The 22,658-nt window shown below is 50.7% G+C and overlaps 1 protein-coding gene across 1 annotated transcript in view; it reads right to left on the bottom strand.

Moving 5' to 3' along the window:
• NTRK3 (neurotrophic receptor tyrosine kinase 3) overlaps positions 1 to 22,658 on the bottom strand; it is a 353,170-nt gene that overhangs the window by 26,537 nt on the left and 303,975 nt on the right. Inside the window, 1 exon segment of the mRNA XM_077774348.1 lies at positions 3,834 to 3,964. Within this exon segment, the coding sequence (XP_077630474.1) occupies positions 3,834 to 3,964 (131 nt within the window).

Consider the following 22,658-nt stretch of genomic DNA (forward strand, 5'->3'; position numbering starts at 1 on the left):
ACTGCATACCCCGCCCCTCCAGTATTCATTCTCTCACCCCAAAGGTAACCACTACACGGACTTACGGAGTTCACAGCCTTGGCTTTTGTAAAATAGTTGCTACCACCTAAATATAAATCCCCTACCACTAGAGTTCAGTTTTACTTGTTTTTTAAACTTTAAATAAGTGGAACCATATATATAGTTTTATACATACATATATATATATATTTCTATATCTATCTTTTTTCATTCAACATGGTGTCTTTGAGATTTTTTTTATTATTGCATAGCTGTAGTTCATTCATTTTCCTTGTTGAATAGTTGCCCATTGTATGAACATACCACATTTATTTATCCATGTTGCTACTGATGGACATTTGGGGCTGCTTCCAGCTTTTGGCTGATGTAAATGCTTTATGAATGTAATTAAACAAATCTCTTGATAGATAGATAGATAGATAGATAGATAGATAGATAGGAAAAAGACAGATGATAGATGGATAAAAAGATAGATGGATAGATAGATAAGTAGATGGATAGATTGATAGATGATAGGTAGATATACAGATAGATAGATGACAGATGGATAGATAGATAGATAGATAGATAGATAGATAGATAGATGATAGATAATAAATAGGTAGGTGGGTGGTTGGGTGGATGGATGGATAGACTGTAGATAGTAGGTAGAAAAAAAAGAAAGATAGATGATAGACAGACAGACAGAAAGAAAGGTGATAGATGGATAGATAGAAACACAGACGGTGGATGGATGGATGGGTAGATGATAGATAGATAGATAGATAGATAGATAGATAGATAGATAGATAGATAGATAGATAGATAGACAGACAGGTGCATGGGTGGATGGACAGATAGATAGATCATAGATGATAGAATGATAGATGATTGATAGATGATGATAGATAGAAAGATGATAGATGGATAGATAGATGATAGGTAGATAGACAGATAGATAGATGATAGATAGATAGTGGGTACAGGTCTAGCAGTATAAATGCTAGGTCACACAGTAAGGTAATATTCTAGAATACCAAACTTTTTCAAAATGATGCTTTGGAGATTAGGAGAGATTAGGAGAACTACAGTTGCTCCATATTTTTACCAGCACTTGGTACTGGCACCACTATGTAGTCATTCTGCTTGCCATTTACTGGTATCTCAATATGGTTCAATTTGCATTTTTCTGATGATTAATTAGGTCAGAGACCTTTCTCATACTCTTATCAGCTATTGGCTATCAGAAGAGAGTCCTTGAGATCTTTTGAACAAATATATTCTCTGTCAAATGACTCTTTAAAAGTGGCGCCACCTATTTAAAAATACGAATCACATATTAGCAGTCTTGCACTACCTTATACACAAATCATGCTCTGTCTTGCCCTGCTCCCCTTCTTTCTTGGGTGCCTTTGGTCTTCGCAGCAGACTGCACGCATCTTCAGAACAGATGTCTGCTCTGTCTCCTCTACTGCAACCCCTGGGCAAAAAATTCTTGCCAATTGATTTAAATTCACAATTTTGGGAAATCCTAACCTTGGGTTACACTTGGATGTGTTCTCTGAAAGTCCACAGTTACCCTGTACCAATATGAGAACAACCTCAAGAGGAAGGAGCCTGCACAAAGCAGTAAAATCTAAAGAGGATGAGAAGCAGGAAACACCATTTTCTTGGCCGTTCTTCAGAGGAGATGAATGTCTTCTCCAGGGGCTGGTGTCTGGGCAGATCCCCTGGGCAGCAAATGTTGTAAAATCCTGGGGCCCTCACCGCCTCCAGGTTCCCAGACCCAAGGAGAGAAGACAACCTCTTAAAAAGATGAAAACAGAAACACGTTTTCTACATTATCCAATCTGGGTACTGTCCTTTAACGCCTGACCACTCAGCAAGGAACATTTCCCAAGGTTTGGGGCCATCACTTCATTTCCTGCTCGGAGCACAAAAATGTCCATTTCGTTTACCAGTCCCCAGGCGGATGCTGGAATGCCCAATGGATTCGTGTCACCCTATAAATTAAAAGTTTCAGGGCAGTGCAGAATCCTTGTTTGGAGATAAAATTAGAAATCTTTCCACTTCCCTGGTCCAAGCTGTTTAAAGACTTTCTTGCTCATCTGACCATCCCGCATCTACAGAGGCACACTGAACAAATTTATTCTCAGGCTGTCCAGCAATAATAATGATCAGCTTTCACAGAAAAGATACTTTAGTTCCTTATTTATTCTCCAGATCCTTGGTCAGCAGACAATGCCTACTTTTGTAAAAAAAAAAAAAAAAAAAAAAATTTATACATATGTATATATTTCTATAAATGTGTGTGTGTGTGTGTGTATTGAGCAGTTGTAACAGGTAGCATATAGCCCTCAAAGCCTAAGATATTTATTATCTGGCCCTTTTAGAGAAAAGGCTCAGCACCCCCTGTTCTAGGTGGTCAGTGCAAGCTTGGAAGGCCATATGTCTAAGCACATTCAATAAGACCAACATTGATAATAATGGTGATAATAAAAACCAGTAGCAAGTAGTCTTTATTGAGCATTTACTATGTCCTGAGTAATGTATGAACAACTTTACGTTATGTGATTTAATCACCAATGCTTTAAGGAGGAGGTATTCTATTTCTCAGTATATATATAAAGAAAGAAACTGAGGGCCAAAGATGTTACGTGTCTTGTGTGAGGTTGCCCAGCTAATCCGTGGCAGGGCGGGGTCTCCCACTCAGGCTCTCTGATTCCCCTGCTATGTCCGGGGGCTACTGAGCATTCGTGGAGGCCATCTGCCCTCTGGGGACAGACACAATCTACAGACACACAAGGCTATGAATACACAGACCTAGAAGTCACAGAAGCATGGAACTTTCATCGTGTGTGGTTTGGTTGGAGCCCTCGGTGCTAAGGGCAGGACCCTCTGGAGGTTCAGGTGAGAGCCCCCTCATGGGAGGCTGTATCTGTTGCTCTCAGCCCAGGACACCAGGCAGAATTCACCCTCCTCGCAGAGGCCCTCCTCTGGCACCCATGGAGGCCAGTCCATGCTCCAGAGCAGGACTCCTGAGACCTACTTGACTCTTGTCTGTACAAATCACATTCACAGGTTTGTCCAGCACTGATCGGCGGGAGAAGCTGTTCCCTATACAAGAAGCTGTTCCCTGCGGGCTAAGTACGGGGGCGGGGAACTGGTGGTAACAGTCTCTTCTCCACCACCCCACACAATTCAGCTCCGGCGCGGCTCGCTCAGCAAGACAAAAGTCCTGTGGTTACTGGGCCCATCTAAGTAGCTGCCAGAGGTGGTTACCCCAGGAGGTAGTTACCCTCAGGTGTGAACCTGGACCACGTGGGTGGGGGTGTAAGAGACGTTTCCAAGTTCACTCACTAGTCTCCCTGTGTTTAGTAGCTGGCTCTTCTCCTTCTATTCCCAGGGACGGCTGCTGCCCTTGAGCAGGGGCTTCCAGAGCCTCCTTGAGCCGCCCACTCTTCACTCACCTCTATTCCTGAGAAACGTCAAGTGACTTTCCAGGCACGGACGACACATCCTGGTGAGGTCACTGGGGAGGGAGGAGGGCCAGCTGGGGACCAGGATGAGCCCAGGCCCTTTCACAGGCAAACTTGCTCCTCAAGCCGCACCCCAGGCACGGCCCCCTTAGGTGCCGCAATTCTGACTTCCAGAGTCAGAGGACGTTGGTGTGGGTCCAAAGGGAATCTCACTGACCTCAGAGCAAGGGCCTCTGATTACAACGGGTAACGAATACCAGTTCACCCCAGGAATGGAGCGAGCCTCTCCCTCCTGCTCCCCGGCCCCCAGCACCCCCTCCTCCCTCCTGGGGCCCGCAGGCCTCCGGGGTTTACCTTCACGGCCACGAGCATCTTGTCCTTGGTCGGGCTGAGGTTGTAGCACTCGGCCAGGAAGACCTTGCCAAAGGCTCCCTCGCCCAGTTCCCGCTTCAACACGATGTCCCTCCTCTTAATGTGCTGCACGTCTGTAGGAGGAAGACAGAGGGAAGAGCAGCTGATCAGTCCTAGGCACCTGTCCTCACGACAGCAGGGAGTTCTACTTCTGGGTCCACAGCAAGGGAGAGGCAGACGCGGCCACCACCCCCAGCACGGGCCCGACAACGGGCATCATGTTGTGGTTTCAGTCCGACCCGGAACCATATCTCACCTCTGCCCCTGACCCACCCCTAACCTGTGTAAACCACAGCTGCCTCGGCTGGAAAACAGAATCAACAGGAGCTAAAGCATAGGATTGGGGAATAACTAGCTACAGTTGTTGGAGAGCGTGTGCATACATATGTATCAGTCTCAACGGCTACTGTCATGTTACAGGAATCCCCTGGGCATCATGCACGTTCTGATTCAGTAACTCTGAGAATCTGCACTTCTAACAAACTCTCGGGTGATGCCTGTGTGCTGTGGGCCCATGGACTGCACTTGAAATAGTGAGGTCTCTTGTGGTGTTCAAAATCGGGTTTGAATCTGGACTCCATGTCCTTGCTAGTTTTTTGGGCGTGGGGAAGTTATTTCATCCCAGAGCCTTGATGTCCTCATCTATAAAATGGGATTAACACCAATACCTTCCTTGTTGAATTCTTGTAAAGATAGGAGATAATTCCATTTGAAGAGTTTGGCCCAGCACCTGGGATAATGTGTGTGCACATGCACACACACACAGACACACACACACACACACACACACACACTGGTTCTTTTTATACAAGAACGGCTGTAAGAATCCTAGCACGGTGGCTGGTTTGTGATAGGCGACTACGTGGCAGCTAAAATTATCCAGGGGAAGCCTTTACTTGACAAAGCCCTCTTCTCTAAAGACCAATGAGATCATGAAAGTCAAGTCCAGAGATGCCCCAGAACCACGTGTGGTGCATGCAGAGAAGAGCCGCGACCACCTCCGTGAATTCAGCAGACTACTTAATATCCGTCAGACAGGAGAAAGGAGAGGCGTCACCTCAGCCATCCCACCTGTTTGGAAAGAATGCTACGAAGGGACAGTACGAGCAGGGGCTGTGATGTAAGGAACAAGCCAGAGGTTGCTCACTGACCTTCCTATTGACGGTGCAGCGGGCAGGAGCCCATGAAACATCTGTATTAACATTACGGAGAGCACTGCAGGGCCAGGAAAGAAGGCTGACTCAAGTGACCTTGTCACGAACTGAAAACCGAAGACAGAGGACGATGGCAGACTGTCCCCGTGAGCGAGGAGACATGTGACAGAAACAGAGTGTGGCTGCAAGGCTTTGGTTAGTGTTTTTGTTGGCTTGGGAATTCCTTTCAGAAGAGACTATACAAATCTTGTGGTTTTTGTTTTTGTTTTTCCTATCCGAGTTCTTGGTCTCCCCACCGTGTCCCAGATGACCGCCGGCGCGGGCCTGTGGGAGGAAGTATTTGCAGAGCATTTTTCTCTCCTCCCCCTCAAGGCAGAGCTGCTGGCTCCCAGCGGCTGGTGGCGGCTCCTCCCGGGCCACGTGACCGCCAGGTGGCTGCCATGCACTGCAGGGCTTTGCCCCCATCTTCACAACAAGGGAATTAAAAATTGGTTCCCTTCTTTACACCCTCTGCTGCTGAGGAATGGTATTTGTTGGCCTTGCAGGGGAAGGCTAAACAGTCTCCCACCGAGAGAAAATGGGCGGTCAGGACCTCTCTCGGGGGAGGCCATCTGCTCATCACTGCATAATCATTCCCAGGTGACTAGTGATAACGCACAGGGTCCCGCAAGGTGAGCATCCTGGCGTGGCCGCAGAGCAGAAATGGGCCCAGAAGGCAGCTTTCTAAGGCCACGTCCACACCTCTGAACATTGCAAGGACTAGTGAGGAACGAGGAGTCAGGGGCGCCTGGATGGAGCCTTGGGTCCTCCACACAGGATGGGCTTGGGCATAAGCCCAAGGACTCAGTTTCCTTATCTGTAAAATGGGTGTGGGAAGATAACACAAGGTCTACTTACCTACTACACGAGCTATTGCATGTAAAGGTTTGTAATTCCTTAAGTCTTCTCAAGTGTCACACGATAATGGACATTATTTTACAAGCAGGGAGACCAAGGGACAAATCAGGAGTCCCCAGCTGATGGCTGAAGACAGGACTAGAATCCCGAGCACCAGGACATGCCAGAGTAGCCAAACCACGAGGGGACAAGCCCCCTTGGGCCCCAGACGCCGCCCCAGATCCCGGCCTCTGTTGGCACTGTAAGGGGGCGGTGTCGTTCTCAAACCTGAGCTGCCACAGAATCACCTAGAAGGCTTGTTAAAGCAAATTGCTGGGCCCTTCCTTCAGAGATTCTCATTCTCTGCGTCCAGATTGGGGCCTAAGAAATTTGCCTTTCTAGCAAATTCCCGAGTAGTGCTGATATTGCTGGTCTAGGCACCCCACTTTGAGAACCACTGGGACGGGGGACATGACTAGGGAAGGAATTAGCCAGCTCTTCACAGACAGTCCTGTGTCCACAGAGGTTGTATTCATTTCTCACCACAAGGCCTGCAACCCTAGATGTACCGGAGGCCCCTCCTCCCCACCTAGCTGTGCAGCCTGGGCTGAGTCAAGGTCCCTCTCAGGGCCTCAACTGCTCGTGCGTGTGATGGTGATCATGCCTCTCTCGCCTCCTTATGTTCTGGACACATCCCCATAAAGGCAGAATTACAGTATATAAATTCCCGGATCCCTTGGTCCAACTCTGAGCTGGGCCACCTAACCAGCCCTGCGAGCTCTTCTCACTCATGGGAGCAGAATGAAAATGCAAGGGCAGAGGAGCTCCACAGAGCGCAGGCTCTGTTGTTCAACTTCCGGGCGGGCCTGGGCCGATTCTCGGAGCCCACTCCCTCCCTGAAAGGTTCAGGCAAGTCGAGCGGAGGCAGCAGAGAGGGGACCTTTTCTCAGCTCTCCCTCCGCATCCCGGGGCTTGAGAGTCCAGAAGCAGCCACAAAGCCCCAGCCACGGGAGGGGGCAGCATTAACAGCTTCGGGCCTTTTGCATCGTCGGGGGAGGGGGGCTGCGGGGAAGGTAACCACGGTACAGCGAGCACGAAGCAGAAGCCTCCCACGGACCAAAGTGTCTTCCCCAAATCTGCAAACAGATCTTTCTCAGAGACTTGGAAACACCCAGTGGCTCAGAATAAAACAGGCCTGGCTCACTCTAGTCGTCTTCAGGGAGAAGTATTTTGAGAGCAATACCTGAGCTTTGTCCACAAAGGGGGTGGTGAGATCTACAAAGGGCACCAGGACGCATGGAAAATGAAAACAGATTCCATTCCACCATAAGTCCTCCCCCAGGAGAGGACCCCCCGCACCCCAGCCACGGGGGTAAGGCCACAAGGCACCTGGAGGCTTCGGCAGAGAGAGGCTGGGCATGGGCCAAACACATAAGACAAATCACTTCCATGTGGACAGGCCCACGAATCGATAAGACTCGAGACTCCACAACACCATCCGACCAGCTGCTCCCCCCAAACCAAAGCTGGAAGGAGTAGCGCCAAGGGAAGTTAATCTGTGGCCCATCCTACTCTTTGGTCAATAGTCAATTCTGATGATAAGCACCGGAGACAAGGACTATTGTGCCCCATTCACAGATGAGAAAATGGAGGCAGGGGTAGCTTTCCAAAGTTCACAAGGCCAGAGCATGGCCAAGGAAGGACTCCTTCCTGTACATGGCTCCAGAGCTCATGTTCCTTTCATGCCTTTCTTCCATCCTGCCCTACTTGGGGGCCACCAAGACCATCCGGTGAACAGAAGGTGCCCTCCCACCTTCCCATCTTCCAGCCCTACTGACTTCTCCTACCCTGTTCATCCTGGGCCTCTTATCACCCAAGGCAAAAGGAAGGTGCGCCTTCCCAGAGGCTCAGGGGAGGAGGGGTGGGGCGGGGAGGGTGTGGGAGGAGAGGGCACTGCTCAGGCCCTGGGGATGGCTGGAGCGAGCCATTCCCATTTCTGATGTCCTCATGTCTACTTGGGCCTCTATTTGTGCTTATTTTTAGCTCACGTGGCGCTGCTCAGAGCTGCCTCTGGTGAAGCCATTTGACCCGCATGCCAAAAAGTGATGGATTCTCCTAGGAGGAGAGGGCATCAATCTCCTTTTACTGCCTGGCTGGCTGGCCCAGCAGAGTCTGGGTCACAAGGCTCAGACGCCAGGACACTGGCATGGGAGGAGGAGGGAGTGGGGTGCACAGCCCGGGCCGTGGGAACGCCTCCCAATCCCTAGCGAGGAGGGGCTGCTGCGGAGAGACAGGGGGCCAGTGTCCAGGAGGAGGGGTCTCTGAGAGGTGGCGCAGGCTCCTGGCACTTTCTGGCCTGACTCCTCCCTAGCTCCTTTCTTCGAGAGAGCGCCCATGTGGGTTCTGGCAAAGGAAGCCATCTGTAGGGTTTCTCGTTCCCGCAGAACACTGGCTTACCAGACAGTGCAGAATGAGGATTTCTGGGTTTCAGCTACGGCTCCGTGAACTTTCCTCTGTGTGAGGACCAAGATAATTATACCACATGCATGGGATTCACTTCTGAGAGGTCTCCCAGGCCCAGAGCAAGCTTGTCCCAGGGCGACATCACTAATCTGAGTAGGTCACAGCCACCTCCGTTACAGAAGACCTCAGAGCCCATAGAGCTCAGCGGGCAGACTGTGGGTATCCCCTCACGCTCCCTATGTTCACCTGGGCTGCCTCACCCAGCACCTTCTGTGACCTACACAGATCCATTGGATGGACAGACGTGGCTGGAGATGCAGGTGACCACTGTTAGCCTCACCTCCACGTTCTGGGCAATCAGGGGTGCACCCGGCATACACAGGCTGAAGAGGAAGCATACGACCCACCAAAAATGGTGCGGCTGAAAAATCGAGGGCTTGGAAAAAGAGATGGGTCTGTACTTGAAGCCTGACCCTGCCACTCACTATGTACTATGCCATATTCACCCTCAGGCTCTAGTTCCTCATCTGTAGAATGGGCAGGTGACTTATCTACTTGGCAGAGTCTCAGGCGGATGGACTTAAACTTTCTGGATGATAGAGATAACTGGAACTATCTGGAACATGATGGGCATTTAACACAAGTGTGTTCCTTCCTTTCTACGGGATTTTCATTTTGCCTGAGAGCTCAGTCTACTGTAAACAAAACAGTGACTTGGAAAGAAACCTGAAGAGGGGTCAAGATACTCTCCTGAAAGAAAATGGCTGAGGCTGCTTAGGGGGTGGAGGGAGGGGAGCAGCACTGACTCCGGGGGCGGCCAGCAGCCTGCCACCACATGTGCCACCACAATGTCCAACCGCCTCCTTCTTCGGAGTCCAAAATAGTTCGCAGGAGGAGGTTGGTCAGACAGTGGAATAAAGACATTGAAGGCAGAGACAGCCACCTAGTAAAGATTACTATTGATCAGTAGGGGGAAAAAAACCCAGATTTCCCAGGGCCGGTGGTTATAAATAACGGTGGTCTCCTAATATGTCAAGCAGCAAAGTCAATGCCCAAAGGCTGGCATGCTCCCTTAGTCAGACCCAGAATGTTTTAGCAGAAGTCCACGGGCCACCTCGGTGCTTTGGCTAATTATTGTTCTAGAAGGCCATGCACCCAGGCAGCACCCAGACCGTAGTCCCCTGAAGGCTGTTTCCTAAGGGACTCCGAAGCAGGCCCTCCCAGCAGCCCTAAGGGACTTCAGCCCTCAGCTAACGCCTCATGGGTTCTCCTAACCACCTAGCCTTCCCTTCTCACCGGGCCTTTCCTCCTACCCAGTTCCTAACTTTCTCCCATCAGCTCTGTCTCACTCTGTGCTTGTCTCTTTTAGCTTATTGTGTTACCCCTGGCGCCCTTATTAATAATAAAAATAAGTTCCATTAATAGAGCTCTTACCCTGAGCCAGGCACCCTGCTAAGCGCACAACAGGAGGCCGTCTTCACAGCTGTCTTAAACACAACGTGCCGCTGAAGTTCAAGGTGATGAAGCGGTCTGCTCAAGGTCACCCAGCTAGTAGAGGTGGCCCGTCGGACTCTAGAGTCCAGTAACAGCAGAGACCCCCTCCCTGCTCCTCGTCACTNAGAAGGCGCCTCTTTCCGAACCAGCAACAGCGCTTGGTGGACACCAACCCCATCTCTAAGGACGGGGAGAGAATCATTTCCAGTGGAACCTGTTCTTGCCACCCTCGGCCGTCACCTTCCGAGCTGGCTTCTGGGGATGAGGCTGGCACCGCAAGGTAGAAACCCAAGGCCCCCTGATGCCTCACAGAAGAACAGAAGAGCTCGACAGCCTCGGGGCTCTCACATTACAAGGTGGGTCCGAGGGCGCCTGGGTGGTGAAGGGGGAGGGAGAATCTTGGCAGACAAGGGGGGGAAGGGGGGAACAAGAGAGGAATGAAGGATCTCTGAGAATTTGCACTAGCCAGACCCCAGGGTCTCAGGCTGCCAAAAATGCGCAGAAGAAAACATCAACTCAATACCACACATTTAATTACACATGAAATGGAATGTCTTTAAAAGGAAGAATAACATTCCCAGAGCTCCGACGGTGGGTGTTTGAAGTGGCAGGAGGGAGACAGAGGGCCCACTCTGAATCTTGGAGGGGGAGAGGAGGCTGCAGAGAGGGGCAGAACGCCTGCGTTTGCTGGAGGCAGGAATTTCTGCCTGCCCCTCCAGCCTCGCCATCCCCACGTCCCACGGCCTCACCGGCTGCCTGCGGCCTCACGCCGGTGGGTGGCATGGCAAGTGGAACGAATTTCCCCTTCGGTCTTGCTTCAGAGCAAAACCAGGTAGGCGTGCGCCCTGGCCAGAGGCAGACCCCGTGCGTCGTCCGCAGCTGGCCCAGCCAGTCCTCTGCCTGGACGGAAAAGCAGAGCGGGGCTAACCCATCCCAGTAAACTGCTCTTGTGAAGCGATCCTCGGATGACTGATGGGCTAAGAAAACAAGACGGCCTCCTGAGTTCATGTCAAGGATCGCTGTAAGAGAAGACGTTTCAAAGGCTAGAGAGCCGACCTGAGAAAAGCTGCAGAATTTTCTTGGGAGATCTAGAATTTAGAATCTGCTTCCAGCTACTCAGCAAGGGGCGGGGGGTAACAGTGATACAGAAAAGGACTGCACTGCCTGCTGCTGTTGCTGCCTTGGGGCGAGGCTGACGCAAGACCGTAAGAACTTGAGGTTTCTGCCGGCCAGTCCGCGTCCCATCCCACGATGCGTCTAGGTGGATGGGGGCAGGTCCGGGGGCTTGGCAAAGGGTGCTGGCAGGTGCTCGGGTCAAAGACCACTGAGGTGTGTTGTTAAGTTGGTACGCTGAGCCCAGCACCAGGCACAGCGCACAGCAGGTGCTCACTAAATACCTGATGAATGAACGAATGCACGAGAACCGCCTTGGATGCATTGCTAGGGACTTCAGCGAGGAGAACACCACAAACAGGGAGGAAGGAGGCAAGCAGAGGGAGTAGTAAAAAGAAAGGAAAGATGAGTGAGAACGGGAAAGGATCCAGGAAGTTCCAAAGAGCAGCCTTATTTATGTCCTGGCTCCAAGACCGGCCCCAGGAGCCAGGACCCCACGGCAGCAGNTGAAAGATGAGTGAGAACGGGAAAGCTATCCAGGAAGTTCCAAAGAGCAGCCTTATTTATGTCCTGGCTCCAAGACCGGCCCCAGGAGCCAGGACCCCACGGCAGCAGGACAGTTCTGAGCCCCACATGCCTACCCTCCCTCTGGGCACTCGATCTTCTAAACAGAGCGGCTCTGCCGTCTCGTGTAAGAAGCACAGTGTAGGGGCACCTGGGTGGCTTAGTCGGTTAAGCGTCCGACTTTCGCTTGGGTCATGATCTCGCGGTTTGTGGGTTCCAGGCCNGAGAACGGGAAAGGATCCAGGAAGTTCCAAAGAGCAGCCTTATTTATGTCCTGGCTCCAAGACCGGCCCCAGGAGCCAGGACCCCACGGCAGCAGGACAGTTCTGAGCCCCACATGCCTACCCTCCCTCTGGGCACTCGATCTTCTAAACAGAGTGGCTCTGCCGTCTCGTGTAAGAAGCTCAGTGTAGGGGCGCCTGGGTGGCTTAGTCGGTTAAGCGTCCGACTTTCGCTTGGGTCATGATCTCGCGGTTTGTGGGTTCGAGCCCCGCGTCGGGCTCTGTGCTGACTGCCAGCTCAGAGCCTGGAGCCTGTTTCAGTCTGTGCCTCCCTCTCTCTCTGACCCTCCCCTGCTCACGCTGTCTCTCTCTCTCTCTCTCCTAGAAATAAATAAAACATTAAAAAAAAAAAAAGCTCAGTGTACACCGGGTCTCCCCTCTGGGGCACGTGCGCGCCCCGCGGCTGCGGGTAAGAGGCTAGGACTCGAGACTCCATGTTCCCACCATGATGAATAAATAAATAAGACACTCTGCTGTTTCTGGGAGCGGTGGGGGGAGAGGATCAGCAGAGGACTGTCTGTTCTGGGGTGGCTTCCAGCTCACGTTTCCTGACACACAAGTTCAGGAGCAGCGAGAGGAAAGTTCAGATGTGTCCCTTCCCCCAGGTGCTCCCCCTGAAGCTGGACCCCTGAGCTCAGGCGTTTACTGACACCTGGGGCCGCTGACACGGGCCTCCCTAACCAAGCCTGCCTTGCGTACCTACTTCCCTCGTCTACGGGTCGTGCTGGGCCTCCCCATGGTGAGAGGACCCCTCTGGCTCTCATTAGGTACTGACTGCCGGAGCCGAGAGGAAAGAGCAAAGGAACTCCCCAAGGAAAAAAGCATCTGGAATTGAGCAGCTAGGTGCTGAAAGATGAAACTCAGGCTCCGACTGGAAATGTGTCCCTCCAGCAACTTGCTTGGCTCCCCATCCTCTCCCTGTCTTCTGGCCTTATGTTTCCTTTCCAACTTCACGGTGACAAACCCTCACTCAAAATGCCCATACAAGGGGCTTGGTCTGTATCTCAGGCTCCCCAGAGGCCCTTCTCCCCCAGCAGCTGCCTAGGGATTCCGCTCTCACTTCTTATCCCGGGCATCTAACTCTGTCCCCCAAATCCATCCTGTGCCATTGTGACTTTTCACCAGAAAACAAATTTTTCGAGGTTGTACCCTCCCGCTCCGCAGCTCTGGGCCAAGACAGAGACACCATGGAGCTGTGAGGTGAGCTGGGGACCAGTCACCCACTCACAGGACATGCCATCGGCCTGGAAGACGACCAGCATGCCTTTACATCCAAGAGGAAACTGAACCCGTTCACGCAGGCGTGGGGAGGAATGAGCATTATAAGATCTGTATAGGCAGAGGCAACGATGCATCGAAATATACAAAGATGAGTACAAAAAGAAGAAAGGACACGAAGGGGGCCTTCTTGCAAATAAGCACCAGTAGTGAGTGGGGTGAATGAGGCAGAAGTGGGTATGAAATTCACACTCAACAACACATCTTAGGAGGCTGAATTTGGCAATTTTCTAAGCCCGTCTCAAGCTTCAATGTTTTCATGAGTGAAATTAAGAAAATACCCCATTCGGGGCGCCTGGGTGGCTCAGTCGGTTGAGCATCCAACCTCAGCCCAGGTCATGATCTCATGATTCACAAGTTCGAGCCCCACGTCGGGCTCTGTGCTGACAGCTCGGAGCCTGGAGCCTGCTTGGAATGCCATGTCTCCCTTTCTCTCTCTCTGCCCCTCCCCTGAACATGCTCTTTCTCTCTTCTCTCAAAACAAATAAAAACATTAAAAAAATTTTTTTAAATACCCCACTCAGTGAATTGTCATGAGGGTTCATAGTATACTGTGTGTATAGTAGTGTGTCCAAAGTGTGTTAAATATACTAATGACTGTAAAGTTTCACAAAGGAACATACCAGTTCCTTCCTGCCACTGGCCACCCCCTCAGACCTTCCATGATCTCTGAGTACTTGTTCTCTCCAATCCTTCATTTCCTCACCTGTAAAATGTAGATAATTTTTAAAAAGTGCCAGCTGCATGGCTTTGTGGTATCTGCAAATGACACAGAGGTGTTAAAGCCTTAGAACAATGCGGAGGCACAAAGCAGGTGCTCACATGGCATTAGCCCATAGCATCAATGCCTCCAGGGCAGTCTTCGGTATGCTATCTGAGAACTCTTGTAACCTGGCCCAAATCCCCAGGCTTTTTCCTCCGAGATTCCCTCCATAAACGCATAAAGTAGGTCCAACAGATGGACAGACTGCTCACTCACTGTCCTCTGAGCTCCCGTCATGGATTCGTGCCCGCGCGTCTTTACGCACACCATACCTCCACCTGGGTAAGAATTCAGCCCGTGCCCCAACGGCAACTCCAGTCCCACGTGCACCGTAAGATCTCCTCCTAATCTTCCTCAGGATCCTACTATCCCCTCGGCCTGCCGACGCCTAGTGCAGAAATAGGCATCCTGGGGCCCCCCCTCTGCTTGCTCTGCTTTTCCCCCACGAAAACTCAACTCCCCGCAGACAGCTCACAGGAAACAAGCTGAGCACATGTTTGCTACCTCACTAGACAGCAAATGCCATTGGCAAAGGCCAGTAGGAGATTTTTACGTAATACACGCTGGGCATCTCGAGACACGGGATGCGGGTAATTTGTGGGCAAAGGGCCCAGCCCTTAGGTATCCCATATTCACCATCTGCTCAAGGTCGCTGCTGTCCCATGGCCCCGTGTTTGCTTTCATTCCTTCCCCTAGCAATGAACTCAGTGAGGAGTTTAGTTTAGGCAACCTAGGAAGTGAACACGTAACCCAGTGAGGCCGTGGGACCCCATCTTGGGGCCCTGTGGGAGGCCTTTCTTTAGTTCAACTTTAATTCTGCTAAAGCAGGAGGTAGGAGTGCTCAGTCGCCCGAGAGAAGGTGAGCTGCGGTTCCCGAAGGAAGGGAAGGCAGGAAACCCAGGCCTTGGGAATTTACCCTCGAGATCTTTCAAGAAATATCTGGGCACTTGTGGGGATGAGCACTGGGTGTTATATGGAAACCAACTTTACAATAAAGTATTTGTAAAAAAAAAAAAAAGAAAGGAAATATTGGGTTTTTAAAATTTTTTTTAATTTAAATGACACTTATTAAATAATTATTTTTAACTAAAAAAAAAAAGAAATATCTTTCCTCTCTGCAGGGCTGAAACCCAGGACATAGTCGGGACCTTCTAGGATATATCTATACCCTCCTTGAGAGGACTTTCACGCAGGGGGTGACCCCCCAGTGGCTCTGGTCACCCTGCTTCCTGTCTTCGCCCAACTGCTCCGAGGGGTTCACCTGCTAATCCCCACGTCCTCCCCCTGCCCAAGGGGCCGATAGCTACCTCAGTGCTCCCTGTTCAGCTCAGCCTCCTTCATCCCCCCCTCAACAGAGTGCTCTTTGCTGCTGGCTCACCCCAGGCCCACCCCACTATTCCTGGCCACACTCCCCATCACCTGACCACACCTGTTCTGCCAGGCCGTTGCAGAGCCCTGAAGCTCACCTCCACAGACGGAGGAGGCTGTCGAGCGCCTGGGGAGTCAGTGGCTGGGCCCCTTTCCAAGGGGATGTTCCCGTTTCCAGCCCCCACTCCCAGAGCTGAGGCGTCTGCCAGGCGCCTCCCCCTCTCCAAGCCTCCTGCTCAGGTCCTAGCTCTCTTCAGCCTTGTGTCTGATGGGTTCAAGGTCAGAGGCCAGAGCCCATGGGTCCCCAGCACGCAGGCCCTTGGCGTGGGCAGCCTGAGCTCGGAGCAGCCAGCAGATTCGTTCCGCACGGCCTCCGCAATCCCGGACCCGAGCCTCCCCTGTCTCAGCCTGCTCGTCTGCCAGGTGTTTTCCCCACCACATCCTCTGAGCTGACTTCCAAGAGATCCCCCACACCAGATGTTAAACGTACTGGCCGGTGGCTTCCTGGCCTGTCTCCTGAACCACCCCCCCATCTTGTAATTCCACCAAAAACAAACAAACAAAAACAAAAAGCAGAGGGAAAGTTGGAACTGTGGAATGCTTGGTGCCACCTGACCCCTGGAATCCCTCCACGGGCTCGGTGGCTAAGGTCAGGTGTGTCCAAGTTCCACACCTTTCAAGCTGCTTCTAGGGCACCTGTAAAGCCATCAGCAACACCTATATAGTGACTTGGATCGGAAGATCATTCTTTCTAGTTCTTTCTGGTGCCAAAAGAAATAGAGTCACGTAGACATTTGGGCTTTGGATGCTGTCTCACCAGTCCTTTGAAAGCTCCCAGAAACTGTGGGGTCAAACGGCTGTTAGGACCAATGTCAGTGGAAAATTTGGAGATGTCACTGAACGCTGCTAGACCTGTGAGGCGGACAAGTGGCCAGCTGTCACTGTTAGATGTGGACACTCTTGGGTGGTCCGCAAAACACCAAGATGGGGGCTCCAGGGTGTGAACCTCAGGAATCCACATAAGACATTCTCAGGAGCCTGGCGAGAAGCCATGTTCCCATCACCTGTGGCTGGACCCCAGCTCCCTCTTCTCAGTGGCCGTGGGGACTCCTCCCCTCTCATTTTCCAAAAGAGATGTGAAGCCACATCCACATGGCCTCCGTCCACTGTGGTCATCATTACCATAGACCACTTCCTCTCCTGATCCTTACCCACCTCTTTCTCCACTCGCTCTTCCAACATAAGCTCTTCCAAACCTCTTGCCCGCCTGCCCCTTATGTCCATGTGAGCCATTGACCTTCATCCCTGGCCTGTTTAAACTGCTTTCTGGGGCGCCTGGGTGGCTTAGTCGGTTAAGCATCCGACTTTCGCTTAGGTCATGATCTCACAGTTCGTGGGTTCGAGCCCCGCGTCGGGCTCTGTGCTGACTGCCAGCTCAGAGCCTGGAGCCTATTTCAGAGTCTGTGTCTCCCTCTCTCTCTGACCCTCCCCTGGTCACCTGGTCATGCTGTCTCTCTCTCTCTCTCTCTCCTAGAAATAAATAAAAATATGTTTAAAAAAGAATTACTTCTTCTTTAAAAAAAAAAACAACTGCTTTCTGTGGGCTCCTCTGCTCCTGTCCAACCTTTTCATTACGTGTACTTGTTTTTTCTTTGAAATGGACCTTCATTGCAGGCTCCCCAGGCAGGCGTGAAGGGCTCCTTGAAATCCCCCATCCCATGGCACAAAGCACAAGCAGGGCCCACAGGCCGGGGCTGCCATCCGTCTCCGACTCCTGGAGAGACCAGTCCTGGATCATGGCGCCCTCTAAGCAGCCCCTCCAGGACTCAGAGACCGAAGCCAGAGGAACTGAGTGAGATAAGCCGTTTCCCACACCAGCTCTTTTACCCTATAAACTGGCCCCCTTTCCTCTGTGTCTCTTCTCTGGAATTTACCCATTTTCCTATTTGCAGCACAGAAAGTGCAGGAGTTGAATGACCAGGCAGTAGAGCCCAGTCCTGCCCATGTGTCTTGTGTCCATTACACATGGTTGTCATCCTGTATGACTTTTCTGAATCTTTGAGATGTGAGATCAAACATATGTGAATCTTCAGTTACTCTGGGTCATGGCTTAGGCAGAATGATTGAGGAAATCCAAGTTATAAAATCAGGAAGGAATTAAGTATTTGGATTGGAGAGCAGTCATGGGGGGAAAAATGTTATCTGCAACAGAGCAAAACCACTTGATAAATGTCTGACTGAAATGAGGAGACCCCCAAAAAAGGTCTCTGGCAGACCTGTGTTTGGTAAATGGAATTTTCTGGATAGTGCTCACGATGGCTGATATAACATGTGAAAAGCCATGGCATGTTCTCCCCCTGGTGTGAGGTCTCTTCTGCTGTGCTTTAGTGGATGTTAGAAATAAACACATTAGTAACTAAAACCATCTATTAGCCTATTCATAAGTTCCTGACCGCCACAGTGATTTCAGGGGGTCTGAATTGTTTTATAAGCCCTTTTACTTGTCAAGCACAATTCCTTGGCCATAGGTTTCCCAGTAATGTGGTAGGAAAAATGAACAATGAGACGATACAGTTTTGTGGCCCTATGGGCATGGAAGGGAAGAAAAGAGAAACTTCTTATGCCGTGATGGATAAAGGCGTTAGTTAGAAACCTGCAGCTCTGCTACCGACTAGCTGTGTGACACCGGGCATCTTACTTAACCTCTCTGAGATGACATCTCTTCTCATTGAGTATGATCCCCCTCAGATGTTTAAGCAAAGATGTGTTACATCTTAGCACAGTAGCAGGCATCCAGTAAGCTCTAAGACTAAGATCCATCTCTTTTAAGTGTATTTATTTATTTTGAGAGAGAGTACACATGTGAGTGACTGTGGGAGGGGCAGAGAGAGGAGAGAGAATCCTAAGCAGGCTCCAGAATTAGCACAGAGCCTGACATGGGACTTGAACCTACGAACTGTGAGATCGGGACCTGAGCTGAAACCAAGAGTTGGATGCTTAGCTGACTGAGCCACCCAGGTGTTCCCTATGATTCATTTCATTTTTTTTTAATGTTTTATTTATTATTGAGAGAGAGATAGAGACAGCATGAGCAGGGGAGGGTCAGAGAGAGAGGGAGTCACAGATTCCAAAGACAGTCTCCAGGCTCTGAGCTAGCTGTCAGCACAGAGCCCAACGCGGGGCTTAAACCCACGAACCGTGAGATCATGCCCTGAGCCGAAATCGGACGCTTAACCGACTGAGCCACCCAGGTGCCCCCCCTACGATTCATTTCTATTCTCTTACCCAAGACTGCTCAGTTTGGGCTGCCTCACAAACACTAATGCATCTCAACACGGAGGTGGACACGGAGACTAGCGTAGACTCAAAGGTCTTCCTCCTTTAAGAATACACCTATTTCATCTGTCCACCTGTAACAGGGATTTGCCTGCAGAGGCCCTTGCCTGCCACTTTCGGCAATAGAAAACTCTGATCGCTGCAGGCTACAGGCCTTCAAATGGGGCCGTTCGCTTGGCTTACAGAGGCTATTTGTCATCTGCTATCTACTACAGAGGGTCAGGAGATCTGGGGACATGGCCAGGCACAGGGAAGCTGGAGGGCAACACGTGACAAGCTCACGGTAGGTGGAAGTCACTTGGAGTAGCTTTTATGTTGGCATATGGCGCCTTAGGAGTGGCTGAAAGCACATTGGCAAGTGAGTGCTCTGTGTCTGGGTCCTGGCTAAGATGGGCATGGAGGGAGCTGGAAAGGTCTACCCATGCTCGGCCCAGTAAGAAACCCATGCTCCAAACCTACCTGGCAGGTACAGCCACTGGCCCACCCCAGCCCTGCAGGGTGGTGAAATTGGACAGATAAAAGGCCAGTTCTACAAAAACTGTCATTTTGACAATGATGGAAACTGGACTCCCCTACTGACTGGCCAAGGGGTCACATAATTCACTCATTCTGCAGTGTATGCAACAAATGTGCACTGAGTTCCAGTGTGTGTCAGGAACTGGGCTATGTGCTGGGGGCGCCATGGGGAGCGAGACCCTCTCTGGGGGCTCAGTGGTCCAGCATGGAAAGCAGAGGAGTCGCTGGTAGGTCCGATCCAGTGTGATGCGCCCGTGGGGAGTCAGGGAGACGATATCGGGTCCCTGGAAGGTGCATCTAACTGGGTCTTAGAGGGAGTCAAGGAGACGGCGAAGGGGGAGAGCGATCTACTCTCTCTGAGCCTCAATTTCTCCACGTATAAATGTGAAAATCTATGTAAAAACGTCTTTCACACAACAGTCAGATGGAAAATGTTCTAGATCTGTCACCCATCAACCATAGCAATAAAAATGCGTGTGTCAAGTCACCGCAGGTGCTAATAAACCGCACGGCTCTATGTTTTGGTGGGCGGAAGGGGAGGTTGTCTGGAGGAACGCTGCCCAGAGAGCTGGCCTCGCTCTGACCACCACGCCTCAATGCTCTGGCCGTGCCCAGAAATCTCCTGTCCCTGAGGCAGAGGGGTGGGTTACAGCTTGGCTCTGGCCAACACTGCTGAACACAGCTTATGGAAGCAGACTGCCTAGGATCAGATGCAGGCTACGCCAATCATTTTGTTCTGCGACCTTGGCAAAGTTACTTAACTCTCTGGCTGCTGGGTTTCTTTATGTGTTAAGAAAAAAAAAAGGACATAGTAATCACAGTGCCTGCCTCACAGAGGTGTGTTGCATTGAGGGAGGCCTGAGTGGCTCAGTTGATTAAGCATCCAACTTCAGCTCAGGTCATGATCTTGAGGTTTGTGGGTTCGAGCCCTGCATTGGGCTCTGCACTGTCAGCTTGGAGCCTGTTTGGGTCCTCCCCCTCTCCCCTGCTCACTCTCTCTCTCTCAAAAATCAACATTAGAAAACAAGAAGTGTGCTGAGTATAAATGTCTCTGTATATTACAGTACCTAACTCAAGAAAGGATCATTAAATGTCAGGTATCATCACTGTCACCACCATCTTCCTTGTCATCATCAAGATCTCCATCACCATGGTGACCACAGCCCCACAGAGGAAGCATTTCAACTGGCAGCCCCCTCCCTGTGGGAGGTTGTATGATGTCATTAAGAGGTTGGGCTTGACTCAAACCCAGGCTCCACTGCCCCTACCTGTGCTACCTTTTTGAGCCTCAATTTCCTCATCTGTGAACTGGGCTAATAAGAGTACTTGTACCATGGTACTGCTGTAAGATTTAATGAGATCATGTATGGAAAGCAGGCTCGAACAAAAGGAGCTCTCAGGAAATGGGAGTGGCTATGTCACTACTAGGTTAGCACAGGAACCTGAGGAAATACATATTCACATCTAATCTAAATGCAGTCATTCTATCCTTTCAGGAGGGGTGACATACTTCATATGAGTGAGAAATACATCTTCCTGCTTCCTCTGCCTCTCAGAGACTATGAAAGAAGACAGAAACATCAGAAGCTCGTACTACTTCTCCATCCTGCTGGAGATTGGACTGGAAGTAGATGGCCTATCTTTTAGCAAAGATTGGACTGGAAGTAGATGGCCTATCTTTTAGCAGAGGTTGGACCAGAAGTAGATGGCCCATCGCTCAGAAGAGCACATGAATTCACCTATGTAAATGTAGAAACAGGCTCCATGTTGAGCAAGGAGGTAACGACACTGCTCTGGACATGGAAGTGTGGTGACTGGACTTCCCCGGGCGGACACCTTGAGAAAGAAGAAAGGGGAGCCTTGTGGCATAGGTGTGGCCTCTCGGCAGGGAGGCTGGAGGACTTTGCAGAACAGAAACGTCTAAGATTCAATATTTCCTAATTTGTGTTGCTATCACACAGTAACAAAACTATTGCAAAAGCCATTCTCTGCGTGCAAAGTGCACACGTGCATGATGTTCTGAGCATAAAGCATTTAACCAAAGGCATGTTTCACATATCGGGGATGACGATTCAGAAGATCAGTGGTCCACGCAAATCTTGTAATGTCACCCAAGCTGGTGAAAGCAGGGACTCTGAAGGTTTCACCAGAAGACAGTCTGAGCTGCCCCAACCCCAGACACCCTTGACACACGGGTGGAATGAATATGTGGGGTGAGGCTCCAACAACCTCATTTGTGAAGTCAGCCTCATTGTCCAAATCCCTCCCCGTGCTCTCTGCTTGGTTGTTCATGTGTGGCACAGCCAAAGAGAAGTCACACTTTTTACCTCTGCACCTGCCCTTTCCAGGGCCTTCTTGTTATAAATGGAACTCCTTTTCACTCCGTGACACAAGCCCCTAATCCACGGGTTTTCCTTGATGGCTCTTTCCCACATACCACCAATGCCCATCAAAAAATCCTGTCGAATGCAAATGCCAAACGTGTCTTAAATCTGTCCCCATCCCCAGTAGATCCCTTCTTCCCATCCTACCACCGCCACCCTCATCCAAGCCATGATGGTCTCTCACCCAGGCAACGGGCTCCTACCTGAGCTTCCCTTCTCCCCCTTTCCCTCACTCCCATCCCAAACCTCCCACTCTGGACATGGTTCGCCAGCCAGGGTCATCTTTCATGCAGAGCAAAGAAGGAAACTTCATGTCCCTCCCCTACATCAAATCTGAGTTTAGAATGAAAGGCAAGCTTGCTTTATCATTGCTTATGGGATCTGATCCTGCCTACCCCCTGATCTCATCACCAACCCTTCTCCCGCACCCACTCACCCCCCTCACCGTCCTCTCCTGCCCTTCCTTCTCACCTCACACATTTCAAGCTAGATGACACTTTAGAGCCTGAAAGCAGCCACTACTTGTCCCTGAATGCCCACTCTGTAGCCATTCAACTGAAAGGGGTCACTTCTATCCCGGGACGTTGTTTTAATTTTCATGCACAGCGTAATACGATTGCCACTGGAAAATGGTCTTACTGACTTATTTATCTATCTGCTTATCATCTGGGCTCCCCAGTGGAAAGCCACCTCTGCAAAAGCTAAGACTCCTTGTGGCCTCCATCAATACTGTACCCCAGTAGCTCAACACCTATTAGTTGAATAGATCAGTGGGTGCCTTGGTGGCACCACTTTGTCATCGTTATTACCTGGGCTCCTGTGACTATGAAAATACTAAGGGAGGACTGGAGATAGAGCACCAGGCAAGGTGGCTGCCGCTTCAGCAGAACTGAATTCTGAAACCCAGACAGACATGCTAGTTATTAAATCAGGGCAGGGCCAGCAGGAAGGAGATCACAGCTCTGAGTTGCATACATCCCATGAGCGAACTCAAGAATGTCAACATTATTGAAAATCAGAACCTCGAGTTCTCCATCTCTCCTGAAATCCAACCTTCTCCTCAACCTAAGACTCTATATCCAGGCTCCCGCTTGATCACAGCATTAACTCATTAAACCACTGACACCAACAAAAAGGGCCATTTCTTTAACTTGAAAGTCCTTAACTACATTGCAATT

The sequence above is a fragment of the Crocuta crocuta genome, unplaced genomic scaffold (genome assembly GCF_008692635.1).
Source record: "Crocuta crocuta isolate KB4526 unplaced genomic scaffold, BGI_CrCroc_1.0 scaffold7, whole genome shotgun sequence".
Lineage (NCBI taxonomy): Eukaryota > Metazoa > Chordata > Mammalia > Carnivora > Hyaenidae > Crocuta > Crocuta crocuta.